The 14,468-nt window shown below is 36.2% G+C and overlaps 2 protein-coding genes across 2 annotated transcripts; one reads left to right on the top strand and one right to left on the bottom strand.

Annotated features, from left to right (window-relative positions):
• Positions 1-819: 819 nt before the first annotated feature.
• On the top strand, positions 820-5,482 carry LOC113772092 (probable disease resistance protein At4g27220). The gene is made up of 2 exons (XM_027316636.1): positions 820-3,436; positions 5,387-5,482. Exon 1 carries the CDS (start codon positions 851-853, stop codon positions 3,389-3,391), a length of 2,541 nt encoding a protein of 846 aa, XP_027172437.1. The 5' UTR covers positions 820-850; the 3' UTR covers positions 3,392-3,436; positions 5,387-5,482.
• Positions 5,483-7,217: 1,735 nt separating this feature from the next.
• Positions 7,218-8,044, bottom strand: LOC113771670 (uncharacterized GPI-anchored protein At1g61900-like). Its single transcript, XM_027316240.1, has 3 exons — positions 7,780-8,044; positions 7,352-7,596; positions 7,218-7,241 (listed from the first exon to the last, which is right to left on the bottom strand). The coding sequence occupies exons 1-3, from the start codon at positions 8,042-8,044 to the stop codon at positions 7,218-7,220; spliced, it is 534 nt and encodes a 177-aa protein (XP_027172041.1).
• Between the last annotated feature and the right edge of the window lie 6,424 nt (positions 8,045-14,468).

Here is a 14,468-nt window from a genome sequence, read left to right on the forward strand (position 1 = left end):
GCCCAGAAAGTTATCATATAATAGAAGCTGTATTTGATAAATAGTTGGATATGATAAAAAGTCTTTTTCATCTTAATATTGATGATGCACAAATTCAAAAATATATGCAAAAAGAAAATCAGAAGAATACTAGTATTAATTCCTTTGCATCATTTAAACGTCGATTAAAAGTTGAGGATACCATTATGTAGAATCCAACATTAAACAGCTAATTGTTTAGCGTACTAACCGGGTTCAGATTTGTCAAACTATTAAGTTTGGAAATGCCCTGTTTCAAAATTTTCCAAAGGAACATCACGATTCTTATGCTGCCTTTATTGAACAATGTTGTTATTGATTGATACCTAGACTTTTTAGAGATTCTCGTCACTTGACAGGCACGAGAGTTCACGAGTAACTAACAATGGAGGCACTTGGGAATTTGGCATTGGACAGAGGAAGGAGGTATGTCAATTTGGATGATAATCTCAGGTCGCTTGAAAGGAAGTTGCAAAGATTAGGCGGCAGAAAATCTGACATCGAGTTGCAAGTGACAAATGCAGAAAGATCAGGTACTAAGAAAAGGAAAAGGGAGGTTGAGATTTGGTTTGAGGAGGTAGCAACAGTAGAAAGTGAATTCGGTGCTTTGAAAAAAAGCATACAGGAGGGTGGATTTCTAGAAAATGCAATTAGCAGTGGGGATAGAGTGGCTAAAATGGATGCAATTGTAGAGCAACTGATGGAGCAAAGTAATCATTTTGATGGGCTTTTGCTTGAGGCTTTTGAGAACAGAGGTGAGCCACGGGTGACAACAAAATTATTTGGAGAAATGTTTGACAGAGGTTTGAAAGCAATCTGGGCGTGGTTGGTCATGGATAGCATCTCAAACATTGGGATTTACGGGATGGGCGGTGTGGGCAAGACTACATTGGCGAAACACATCCATAATCATCTCCTTGAGAGAACTCAATTCAAGGTTTATTGGATTACTGTCTCTCAAGAATTCAGCATCAAAAGGCTGCAAGATGACATTGCTAAACGCCTAAGGCTTGATCTGTCATACGAGGATGATGAGGATAGCAGGGCAGCCATTTTGTCCAGGGCATTGGTGAAGCATTCTGTCCTCATACTCGATGATGTTTGGCAAGAATTTTCTTTTGAAAAGATTGGAATTCCTCTTGGTGCAAACAAATGCAGAGTGATCTTGACTACTCGGTCTCTAGAATTATGCAGCAGGATTAGCTGTCAAAGGGTATTTGAAGCTAAAACTTTGGCTACAAATGAAGCTTGGGATTTGTTCAAACATACACTCGACACTAAGACAGTGCCTGATGGAGATGTGGAAGGTGTTGCCAAGTCCGTTGCGAAAAGGTGTTCTGGTTTGCCTCTTGGTATTATCACAGTGGCTGGGAGCATGAGAGGTGTGAGCGACATCTGTGAGTGGAGAAATGCATTGGAACAATTGAAAGCATGTTCGGTAGGGCATGATGAGATGGAACGAGATGTGTTTCCCATTCTGGAATGGAGCTTCAATCGCCTGGATAAATATGAAAGGAATTGCTTCTTGTATTGCTCTCTTTATCCGGAAGATTATAAAATAAAAAGAAAGGAACTAATAGACCTGTTTATTTGGGCAGAGCTGATGTCAAAACGGGGCTCAAGGTCAAAAGCATTTGATCAAGGTCAAACGATATTAAACAAACTGATGAGAGTTTGCTTGCTGGAAGAAACTAAAGATTTCAAAGGGGGTGACTGTGTGAAGATGCATGATTTGGTCAGAGATATGGCATTAAGGATCACGCATGGAAACTCCAAACCAAAGAGGAGGAGAGATGATGTACCACGATTCTTGGTGAAAAGCTTAGGACAGGAAGATTCACAAGTAACACTGGAACAAGAACAGTGGACACAAGATCTCCGTGCAGTTTCCTTCTATTCACAAAATTCCAAAGGAATAGAAATTCCACTAGCCTGGTCACCAAATTGTCCTAAGCTCTCAACCTTGCATCTTTCTTGGGTTTTCATAAAGGAAATCCCAGATTCATTCTTTCAGCACGTGTGTGGACTTAAAGTTTTAAAGGTATTTGGGTGCCAAGGTATAACATTGTTGCCGAATTCTGTTTCAAACTTGGTGAATCTCACTGCTTTGATTTTGGGGAGTTGTGGAGACCTCCGATTTGTGCCACCACTGGGAAAGCTCAAGCAACTGAGGGAATTGGATCTATCATGGACTAAAATTGAGGATTTACCTCAAGGTTGGGAGTCACTGGTCAACCTCGAAAGGCTTAACTTGAACCAGTGTCAGACTTTTAGTCGAAAGATAATAATACCAAAAGGGACATTTTCCCAATTTCACCGTCTTCAACGGTTACTATTGCCACCCTATGGTTGGGTACAAGTTAATGATCCAGAAGTGTTGAACCAATTAGAAAGTTTTATAGGATGTTTGTCTTATACGGACTTCTATAAAATTACTCGGTGGCCAAAATACTATAATGTTTATATCAATGACATCTTAACTAAGAATCAGTATTATGAGGACAATGACTGTGGGTACCAGAAAAAACTGTATTTCCATCAGTGTAAGCTTGGTAGAGGATCGAACGACCTACCAGATGATATGAAGCGTCTGATAATCGAGGATTGTGAGGGCACCGGCATTAGGTGCTTGTCAGATGTTTTTAAGAATTTTATAAATTTAAGCGACTTATCTGAATTGGAAATTGTTGATTCGGTTGGAATAGAGTTCCTCTGGCAATTGTCCTCTGCTTCTCCATGTGATCAGTTGGAAGTCTCGTCTTTTAATCCACTTCATGGTCTCGAATGGCTACGCCTCCACAGGTTGCCAAATCTGGTTGGTCTTTTTTACGGAGAATCAGAACCATATGTGCTTCCGGCTGGCACCTTTTCTTCCCTTAAAAAATTGTGGATTTCTAAATGTCACAACATGAAGCAGCTATTCACAGTGCAGTTGCTGCAGAACCTTCAAAATGTTGAAGAATTAGACGTTGACGATTGTGAAGGACTAGAGGAGATAGCAGCAGATGGCAATGGAATAGGACAAGGAGAAGGAGAAGGCATCCAATTGACTTCAAGTGGAGCCACCGCCACTGTCATCATCCTTCCAAAGTTAAGGAGGTTGCGTCTGAATAGGCTGCCACAACTAAAGAACATTTGCAAGGCAGCCATGATCTGCGACTCAATTGAGAAGATTAAAATATTTGATTGTCCAAAGGTAAAGAGGCTGCCTTTGTTTTTTCCTACCATCAACGGACTACCATCTCTTCCCAGCACTCTTCGTAAAATCAAGGGAAATAAAGAATGGTGGGAATCGTTAGAGTGGGACTATCCTAGTGCCAAAAATGCCCTTGACCCATATTTTAACACATGGCGGAGTTTATTTGATTATTGAAGACCACTTGTTTGATCAAAATCCTGACTGGTTCTCAATTCTCATGTACGTGTTTTCTCCCCTTCCTCAAATGTTACTAAGTATCCCCTTTCTTTGAACTTTTTTCCCCAAAATGATCTGCTTCTCCACTAGCATAGAATTTGCTATTGTGTAGGTATTGATATTAATTCTTTCCGTATTGAGCTCAGGTTTTTTTTTTTTTTACTTTCTTGAGGTGCAGAATTGCTAACACCTCTTCTTCAATTAATTTACGTAATTTACTACTTATACTGTTCTTCTTTTTTTGTTTTGAGTTTTTCTGATAGAAAAATGGATTTAAGTACATTATTTTCTCGCTCTGATGTTGCATGTTCTCTATGGCACCCTTTCTTATAGTCATCCACGTATAGCTTTTTAATATTTTTAAAATTTTTTATTATTTCTGTGAATTTAAATATTTTATTTTCTATCTCTTTCTTTCTTCTTGCTCATTCCTGAATTCAATATCTTTATTAATTTATTCTGTGAATGAGTTGATCTCTATGTTCTTTTCTTTTTTCCATTTACTGCTCTTGAAGATTGTCTTGTTTTTCCCCTTTTCTGAAGAGGCTTTCTAGATAAAACTACAGTTATATATATATATCGGGATAATTGCAGAAACCTCCCCTGAAGTTTCTGACACTAGCACTCACCTCCCTTATGATTTCTAAAATTACACTAACCTTCTCTAGGAGGAAATTGGACCTATTACTAACAATAAATTGTATAATTTTACTTTTATACCTTGACTAATTGCAGGAACTTAATGAAAGGATTTTAGAAAAGAAAAATTATTTTTTGTTAACAAATTGAGTGACTAATTAAACTAGATTACCTGTGAGTTTTAGCATCATTAACCATTGTAAGCAAAACTAAGGAATGGTGCCAATTGAGGGGAGAAAACGGCGTAAATATTTCTATATTATGCTCTTCAAACCAATCAATTTAAGTTTAATTTTATACAACTGCAGAGAAGAAGGCCAGTAAGCAATTATGGAGCTTCTAAAGAGAACTTGCACAAATATATCTGTTCAAGTCATTTCTATTTCAAAACTTCCTCTAGTTCAGCCTACTACTACTTCTCAAGTTGCAACTTCCATTAATACAGTTATAATCCTATAATCTGAAAATATCAGAGCAGCAGCAGTTTTAGTATATGTTTCTAATGCACTTACTGTAGTTTTTATTTACTAAAGACAACTTTATCTTATTAATATGCACTTCTAATTACTTGTAATTAGGCTTATCTCATGCTCAGTAACTTTTAGTGATGCTTAAGTATGCTGTTAATTAGCTGATTGTTCAGCGAATTTTTTTTTTTTTGTATATGATTGGTGTTGATAACATAAGCAGTTGTGTTACCCCTAGACATAGCTATTCATATTATTAATAGAGAGTTTTAAAAGTTATGTGTATTCTTTATAAACTTTGCTGCAAGACCCTGGATATATAATTATTTAACTAGCCGTTAGCATCCACCGTTGCTTCATGTATTGTTAGTAAACTTCATTCAATTGCACTTACACCCCTTGAATTTTGTTAATTCTTAATAGTTTTTCATATTTTGTTATTCCTCTATTAATATAACTTGGCAAGTAGCATGAAGGGCAAATTTAGTACAAATTTTTCATCTCACTTCTTAAAAAAAATTTTTAATGGTAACTTTTTTGGCATGGACTGAGTTTGCAACACAAACCTTAAGTTCAAGGGTGGTAAGTGCTATTTTCTAAACCACAAGGAAGGTGAGTGTTAGTATCATAAACCTTAGGGGAGGTTTCTGCAATTATCCCATACATATATATATTTACAAATGTTTAAATTCCAAATTTCATATAATTGAGAGCCGCAATAAGTTGGTGCCACAATAAGTTGGAAGGAAGTACAGTTGCAAAGTAACTTTACATAATTGTACTTGCGTTCATATCATGGTTGCATTTGCTTTTTGTTTCCGACTGTACTATTGTTTGTTAATCTCAGGTTAAGAAGATAGCTAGGCAGCCACAGAATTGCTGCTGCAAGAGAGGTGGAGTTGCAAAAAGAAGTGTAAATTCAATCCTTATCTACCAGCACCAAACTTCCTTTAAATACATGCTTCTTCCTTAACTGTATTACAATTGCTATTTTTCGCCATGTTTAGATTTCTATTCCTAGATGGATGATGTATTTTCTGCACTTGATTGTAATTGGAGCAGTGATACAGTTTTTTGTGAGTATTCATTGAATATAAAAAAGAACTGTTCTGGGGTATTATGTCAAAACTTTTAGTCACATTGTACTCCAAAAATGTGATTTCACTCTATCAATTTAAAACTTTCTGTTTGTGCGCTTTCTCCTGATTTCCATTTCAACCAATTATATATCTAATTGCACTGATAATTCTTTAGCTAAATCCTTTTCGTTGGGGTTGGGGTTGTATATGCACGTTAAAGAAGGATCTAAATTGCATTCGAGTCCCTTCTGGAGCTAAATATCTACATTTAGAATAAATGAATAGAAGAAGATTTTACATCAACATTTCTGTTTGACATGAGCCTTTTGTGTCTGACTTCTTTGGCAGCAACTATCTATAAACAGATCAAACTTGCATGGAACGATTTTGTTTCTTTTTCAGAAAAAATTGTATTAAACAAAAAGAAAAATCCGATGGAGTTTTCTCTTGCAAGAGGCATGCACTTGTATATGTCATCTGATATGGTATTGGCTTTTGTTGTGAAAAATCAGAGTATGTTTGAGGTGGCCCGTAAAGCAAGCGTCAACTTGCTAATCCGCAGTCCTGCAATGTATGAAGAGGCAAAATTCGAGGTTAGTAACTTTTAATCAAGGAACAATCGGAACTAGTTATTTCCAGCTTATAGTTGACAGATTTCAGTTTGAGCCTAGTCCAGAGTCTTCACACCGCAAATAACTCAGTTTTATGCAACCAATAGAGGAGAAGTGGACAAAAAGAAATTGGTCTAGGGCAGGAAATATAACATCAATTGCTTTACAATGTGGTAAAGGAAGGAATGTGGTTTCAGATAATGTAACCATATCAGGTGATTCACCTGGAATTATTCTTCTGATGAAAATGTTTAAATAAATCACACAATGTCAGACCATCCCTCTTTTGCTTTTGTTCTTTAGAAGGGATAAATGAATCATCTTTCAGTTCCGGATGACGCGAAAAAAAGGATGATGTCTGTTGAAGAAAGTATCAGTCTATTTAGTGAACTTAACTGAATGCCAGTTGATTTCATTTCCATAAAGAAAATGACTTGCTTTTGTTAATGGAACATCAGCAAGTACTCCCACCTATTTGGGCAGCTGCTGCCGTGGCTATTTTTGGAAGTATACCACCCGCAATAGTGAAAGTTAAATTTGACAAGAGATAAATAGTAATAATCAAAAGAAAAGGGGAATAAAACAAGAAAAGAAGATGATCATTTCTCAAATAGCTGGCTGAAGTCTCAAGATGACAGCCATAAGCCGGAGAGGACATTATTATACTATCTAACAAACAAAGAAAAGAAATTGCATGCTTACTTGTGCTAGTTTTATTGTAGGAAGAAGCAGAAACAAAAGGACCAGAAGGCCAAGGAGCTGCGATGTTGTCATTGAGATTACAAAGGAATCCAAATCCTGAACTTTCATTAAATGTTACATCCGATGGCAAGCAGATTCTGGAGAACGAGTGGTAAACTAATCAAAGGGAAGACTAAGTTGACATTCATAGTTAAATTAATTTTTTGTCCAGAAAATGTTTATTATGTTACAAGGGAATAGTTCATAGCATAGAGAGAGATATATTTTATGAAATTGGACTATCTGTTCAAACTACTACCTTTTGAGTCAACTGTTGAAGGAAATCAGTTCTCAGTAGATTGTAAACCATGATGATCCACAAATTTAGGGAAGGAAAAACATCCATAAATAATGTTCGGAAAAGTGACCTAAAGTGCGGACCTGAGGTGAGAAGTCCTGCTGCTGTTTATGGCAGACGCTAAATACATTGCTAGAAATGTTAGCACACTGCAATTTCAAACCAAGCAAGGAAGCACAGTTTACTGCTTGCAAATTTAGTAATAAACCTTTCCTCTTGCAGGCGAGAATATAACTCTCCATGGCATTGCAACAAGATGTCTTATTATTCACTTGATCTCCACATTCTTCAGAAATTTCAGTGATATCCAGAAATACCAGTGGGCAGGCTGATAATCATGGACTAGGATGAAAATGAGATTAAGATACTCTTAGCATTAGGTAAATTATCAAATTTTATCATGCAAATAGTAAGGATGCAAGGTCCATTTCTTGTTTTTCCTAGTTGCTTTTGTTTAAGTGACACCTAAGTCCCCTGAGTATTCTGTTTGCAGAAGAGGGACTAAGCTTACTGGCAAGCCATCGGAGCATGATATTCATACAGTCCCTTATAATAGCTGATTCATCAAGCAAGATGGAAATGTTACTCAATGTTTTCATGTCATAATTACTGAAAGCTAGTTTTTCAGCTGCAACTGATATGGAATTCTGGCAAATTCTATTGCAGCACTCATAAGCAAGGAGTCTTGATGAAGTCAGAACGCTGCCAACCTTTTGAACATCTACAATAGGGCACGACGCTGCAGTGATATTGCCTGGACCTGTTGGGCATAGCATGTTACGATTCTTGTTCGCACCTTGACTTTTGAGGATCTTTCAACGTCTGAAATTGCCTAAATTTTACATTAGCTCATCTAAAAATTCCATTTTACTAACGCCGGCTGTTCTTACCATGTTAAGGACTTTTTCTTCATTTTCTATCAAAACTAAAACAAAAAAAAATGGACTCTACGCGAAGAAAAATTGATTGGGGTTTAATTTTGGTGAATTTTGGTCAAGGGACAAGGTGGCTACCGATGGCGGCATCGCTGCTAGAAACTCCATAGCTAATCCTGTGTGAACAAGGAAGGAAGAAGAAGAGAGGAAAGAAAGAAGAAAAAAATAAAAATAAAAGGAAAACACGAAAAGGAAAGTTTTTTAATTTTTCTAAACTCTCAAATATACAAAAGTTTTCTACAAATTTTATAGTAATGTCCGGTAAAATGTATGCAAACACCCAAAAAGCATATGGATCCTTAGAAAGAATGCATCGTGGAAGCCCTTTTAGCCTTGTGGCTTAAAATACAGCCGGGTTTAAATTGGGTAATTAGCTAACTATCAAGTCAACGAACTGAAACGACATTACCACGGCCACAAGTTTAAGCGAAATTGTCCATATTAGCTGCCCAAGTCAACACGTATTAAATATCAAGATAGTTGATTGGAGGGGTAATCTTGACAATTCACACTAAAATTGTTGTCATATGAAATAGTAAGTTCTCATTTTGCGAAATAAATAAAAGATAGCGTGGGAGTCATTGATAACCCAAAGGCAAAAAAAGGAATTTAGACCGTTTTGATGATCAACACAATGATCTAATATAAAATATTACAAATTTATATAAGCAATATATTTGTAGCGAAAGGGGGCTAAGGTGTTCTCATTTTTGAACTCAAAAGATGAGCAAGAACTCTTCTATTATTTAACCTAATCTCTTGCCATGGGAAAAAACAGAGATAATAATTTTGGAGACCCATCAAGTTCACAGGCCGTTGTTGCAACTTTCCTGTATTTCATTAACTTAGTAAACCACTGGGCCAATGGCTCAGTGGCCACCAGGAAGGGGTTTAAGTCCCTTCTTGGACTGTAGGTGAGGGTTCAAACTTCACCTGCAGCAAAAAAATTTAAGGATTGTGCCATAACACTCCCTTGATCTAATTGGATCTGTATACCCATTAACTTCCTATCACAACCTCCTTAGGCTCCCCTCCCCCTAGATTAAGATAGAGTAGGTTATGCAAATGTATCGCTGCTGACAAAAAAAAAAATTAACTTAGTAGCCCATGCCACGCTACTCTCGGAGACTAAAATTAAGAGATGTAGCTAATTCAATCTTACCTAATCTGTCAAAGATGTGGAAGCATAAGAGCGTAAACGTACTTAAACGGGTGGAGGTTAAAGAAAGAAAGTTTGTCGAACTCGTATACTTGTTATTGCAAAAATAACAAGATCCCACTTGTCACAAAATGGCTATTTTGTTAACTCAATAACCCGTGTAGCACAAGCAACTATGGAATTTCGAGACTAACTCAAAAACTCGTGTGGCACTTGTCTCTTAACTTTACTCTTCGAGAGTTACTAGGGCCGCATGGGCTAGTGAGTTAACAAAATAGCCATCCTATGACGGACACTTCGAGACTAACTCAAAAACAAAATAGCCATCCTATGACGGACATTTCGAGACTAACTCAAAAACTCGTGTGGCACTTGTCTCTTAACTTTACTCTTCGAGAGTTACTAGGGCCGCATGGGCTAGTGAGTTAACAAAATAGCCATCCTATGACGGACACTTGGAAATTTCTCCGTGATCTTCAATCAATGAGCATCAGCCTTAGAGGCTAGGGTGTTTGAAAAAACTGAAAACTAAAGTTTGAATTCCAAAGATTGTAACTTAATTGCTGAAGTCTCAATTTGCTGATTCAATAAAGTCAAATTTGCTTGATAACTAGCTAAAATTTGAGTGCTTAATTAAGTATTTTATTTCATGTGTATTTTATAATTGAATAATAATTGATAGGTTGCATTTTTGTCATTAATTCTATGATTATTTTGCTCTTTTATTATACCAAATATTATTGTAATTGATAAATTCTACTTATATTTGGTATTTGATATTAATTGTAGGAAGGTGGAGCAAAAAGAGATAAAAGATGTGATTTTTCAAGAGTTTCCTAATTCAAAATGGAGTCTACGTGGATTATTGGCGGAAGATTAGGAGGAAGTCTATTTGGTTTCAAAAAACTAAAAATTAGGAAAATGATAGGATGGCCGGCCCGTGTGATTAATACTCGAAGGAGTCAGCAATTAAGAGGATGGTTGTTCGGTCTGGGACTTTTGGGCTTCTTAGCAAAAAAATCGGATAGAAAAAAACGGAGGGAAGCACAAAAAAAGGCCGGATCCCGCGTGATTAAGAGTTGGGGGCAGCAACAAATTCGGCTGGGACTTAGGTCTTTGTACTTTTCTTTTTAGCCGACTTTTGAGAGGAAGAAAATGATAGAAAAGCTAGGAACAATTTTGTAAGCTTCAGATTGCTTCTTCGCATGGTTGTTCTCCATTAATGGAGGACTAACCTCCTAATTTTAGTCAAGGGACAACTGAAGATTTGGTTCTGCAATTACTGTGAGATCGAATTTATTTTAATCACTTCCTCATTTATTGGTATTTATATGATTCCTGCTTTTAATTGTTATAACTCTTGTGTATAATTGATTAGTGCGCAATAATTAATTATTCATATAAGCTATTTTGCTAAAAATGGGTAATTGAATTCGTAATTGTTCGTTATCTCTATCCCAGTAGCAACTGGCGTAATTGGGTTTATGTCAGGGAAACATACGATCTAAGTTAAACAAACCCTCGTAGCGTGTTTGTTAGTTAGGATTGGGTGCTTTCTAATTCTTAATGCAATCTAGAAATTAAATCCTACGGTCGTACTTAGGATTGTTTTTGGGTTAGAGAAATAGTTAACGGTCGTACCTTAACTATCGAGAAAGTAAGAAAAGGTTGGTTGTTTATCGCGTGTATGACAACTATAACCAATCTATTAATAAATGTGAAATTATTTGTGAATCGATGATCAGTGCATGAACCATTTCTGAAATGTACCCTTGGCTAGAGTTTCTCTAATTATTTCTTTTAATTAACTATTTTCTGCATTAATTTATTTAGTTAGCATTTAATCCAAAATCCCCCATACTTTGAACTCTAGAAGAAACCAATTACCCCCAATCCCTGTGGATTCGACCCTACTCACCGCTATATACAAAATCTGTATATTTCTCGAGTAGGTATTTATTATTGTATAGGTTCTGCACCTGTCAATTTTTGGCGCCGTTGCCGGGGACTGGTGCCTGATTAATTTGTTTCTTTTTTAGTTCATCTTGTTTTCATTTTTTTTAAATTTTTCTTTTTTTTATATATAGTTTATTGTTGCTAATATTCCGTATTTTGGTGATAGACTGGATTTTATTTCTAGAAAGGGTTATGAGGCTTGTGTTTTTTCTAATGATCAATGGGCTGATGCAATTTGTGGAATTTATTTTGCCTCAAATCATTCAATCGACATATGCCATATATTTCAAGATGGTCTAAGTGCTCCAATCGATATTTTTGGAGATTTTCTACCTCAATATCAAACGTGGTATGACCCTTATTCAAACGAGTATGAGCAAGGATGGTAGGATGATTCCAATTTTAATTATGAACAAAAACCAATAGATTTTCAACAGCTAGAGTCTCAAGAACCGTCATCTATGTCAGGTATGTCTCTTGAAGAAATAGTTGAATTAATAGCTACTAACACATATCAAATTCAACAGGAGACACATCAACTCCAACAGGAGGTACACCAATTTCAACAAGAGACAATAGATTTTCATCAGAAGATACAAGCGAGCATGCGTAACCTGGCAGATCAAATGGATCAATTGACATCTAGGCTAACGTAATTGACTTCTCGAATGAGTGAAGAATTATCCTCACAAACTATTATCGACCATGAGAAAGATGAGAGTGCAATTATCCTGATGAATGACATGGTGCCGCGAGAATATCAAGAAGAAGGATCTAAAGATGCAGTTGAAGTGCAAGACATGAGACCCCAACATCAAATGGTTCAAGTGGATGAATTCAGTGAACAATCTCCAAATGCAGTGACATTTCCTCCATTCCTTAATCAATATTCTCCTGACTCTTATTCTTTAATTCCTGTTAGTGAGATTGATTTTATTATACCAGATAATTTTGAGTTTCATGACAGGAATAAGTTAAGAGTCACGATGGCAAAATATCTCGAACCAATAAGTGATCGTGATGGAGAAGTGAGTGAAGATTTAAGGTCATCACTTGTTTGTTTGGCGCCATCTACTAATCCATGGAAGACCGTACCCCGTGTATTCAAAGATCACTCTATTTACGAGGGATATCAGGACTACATAGAAGATGAAGCGCTGAAACGAGCTACACGATTTTATCCTCTGTGAATAAACAAGGCAATGTCTAGCCAAAGACATTAAAGAGGGGCGCTACTTGGGAGGCAACCCAAGGCCTTTGTTTTTGTTTCCTTATATTTTTGGAGTTTTTGTTAAGTGTTAGTTGCATTTAGTGATTTGTTGCTTTTGTGGCAGAAATCTAATACTTGGGCGTGCCCGCGTCTAGTAGGCACACCTAAGGAATGCAAGTATTTTTTTCTGCGGTCAGAAGACTCTATAGTAGTTAGGCGTGCCCACGCCGAATGGTCACGTCTAAGGAATTCAATTTCTAAAAAATGGTCAAAAGACTCTCTAGTAGTTAGACGTGCCCACGTCAAGTGGTCACGCTTAAGGAGCTTAATTTCCGTGGGTTGTTCAGAAGATTCAAGGGCAGTTAGGCGTGCCCACGTCTAACGCAGTGGTTTGAAAAAAATTTTCCTTTCTTTTCTTTTTCTTTTTTCTTTTCTTTTTCTTTCTTTCTTTCCCTCTTTTCTTCTTCTTTCCCTTTCCTTTTTATTCCTTTCTTTTCTTTTCCAGCCGCAAGACCGCAACCAAAGGACCTCAAATTCCACCGCCACCGTTACGTTGCTCATCGTGGGTCTTCGATTCTTGATTATCACTGCTTATCGCGCGTAATTCTTTCTTATCCATCGTGAGCCATCCGACATCTTTAGCTACCGATCATAGCCTTCATCTTCATCAGTTTTGCCATCAAGCTCTACATGTCTTGTGCCTCTCACCTACAGCTGTGCCACAACCCCCCTTTGATGATCAATAAAGTTTCATTGTTCCTTTTTGCTTTGAATTTTATTCTTTATTGCTTACATTAGGGACAATGTAAGATTTAAATGTGGGGGGAGTATATATTGGAATTTCATTGAAAAAGTGTATGTGTAGGCATTTTTGTTGGAATTTTTTTGTTTGATTTTGTTGAATTTTATCCAATTTTTGCCTATCTTTGTACATTTTTGTGATTGTTTCTGATTAACGATAGTTAGATGTCTCAAATTTTTCTATTGCTAAGATTTTACAGTCTAAGGTGTTAAGTATGACATGGTTAAATTTAAGAGTATTTCTTTAGTGAATATTTGAGATTTTGTGACTTTTACACTTTTTGGTTAACTTCTCTAAGTATTGTAAATATTTGTTTAGCATTTGTTGTGTAAATTGGTTCAACTATTAATCTTAGTTCTCCATGTTTGAGAAATGAAGTGGATTTGTGTGATTTTTAATTTTAATTTGGTGCTTATTTATGAATAGTATTCGGCTATACTCCGCTAGTATAGTTGCCTAGTAACCGGAGGTCTTCACCATAAGTGTCGATTTTCGCGTCAAAAAACAACTGTAGCTATAAGTATGTGGTCTTTTAGCGATAAAAGTTGAGTAACCGAGCTCCTTCATTTAGCCAATGTCGGAGTTCGCGTCAAAACGCTTAAATGGCTAAAGACTAAGCATTCCCCCTGAAGAAGAAAAAAATCAATCAAATAGGAATATTCTAGAAAAAAGGTGCTAATAGTGAAAAATGTAAATGAATTGCTAGCCCGCTGATCCATGAACCTTATTGTTGAGATTTTGCTTAATAGTCGAACCATTTGGTTATGGATGCTGGTTGAATATTTTATATTCTTAGATTAGTTAGTCATAAATTGAAAGAGTTCTTGATCTTGAAAGCTAGTTAGAGAGATATTTCTTGAAAATTGCCACTAATACTTGACATGTGTTTTAATTGTATTTTGGCAATAGAAAATTTGAGCAATAGCCATTGTTTGAATTTGATTATTTGATTTGTTGTTCTCATATTTGAGGACAAGCATGGTTTAGGTGTGGGAAAAATTGAAACGTTGCATTTTTGTCATTAATTCTTTGATTATTTTGTTCTTTTATTATACCAAATATTATTTTAATTGATAAATTCTACTTATATTTGGTATTTGGTATTAATTGTAGGAAGGTGGAGCAAAAAGAGATAAAA

This window comes from Coffea eugenioides, chromosome 5 (assembly GCF_003713205.1).
Source record: "Coffea eugenioides isolate CCC68of chromosome 5, Ceug_1.0, whole genome shotgun sequence".
NCBI lineage: Eukaryota > Viridiplantae > Streptophyta > Magnoliopsida > Gentianales > Rubiaceae > Coffea > Coffea eugenioides.

What these genes read in the sequence shown, in the direction of transcription:
- LOC113772092 (XM_027316636.1), top strand. Translation starts at nt 851, where the DNA reads ATGGATAGCATCTCAAACATTGGGATTTACGGGATGGGCGGTGTGGGC.
- LOC113771670 (XM_027316240.1), bottom strand. Translation starts at nt 8,044, where the DNA reads ATGCTATGCCCAACAGGTCCAGGCAATATCACTGCAGCGTCGTGCCCT. An exon ending in CATGCTCCGATGGCTTGCCA is followed by an intron (nt 7,597 to 7,779) that starts GTAAGCTTAGTC and finishes CATGATTATCAG; the next exon opens with CCTGCCCACTGGTATTTCTG. An exon ending in AGCAGGACTTCTCACCTCAG is followed by an intron (nt 7,242 to 7,351) that starts GTCCGCACTTTA and finishes TTCCTTCAACAG; the next exon opens with TTGACTCAAAAGGTAGTAGT.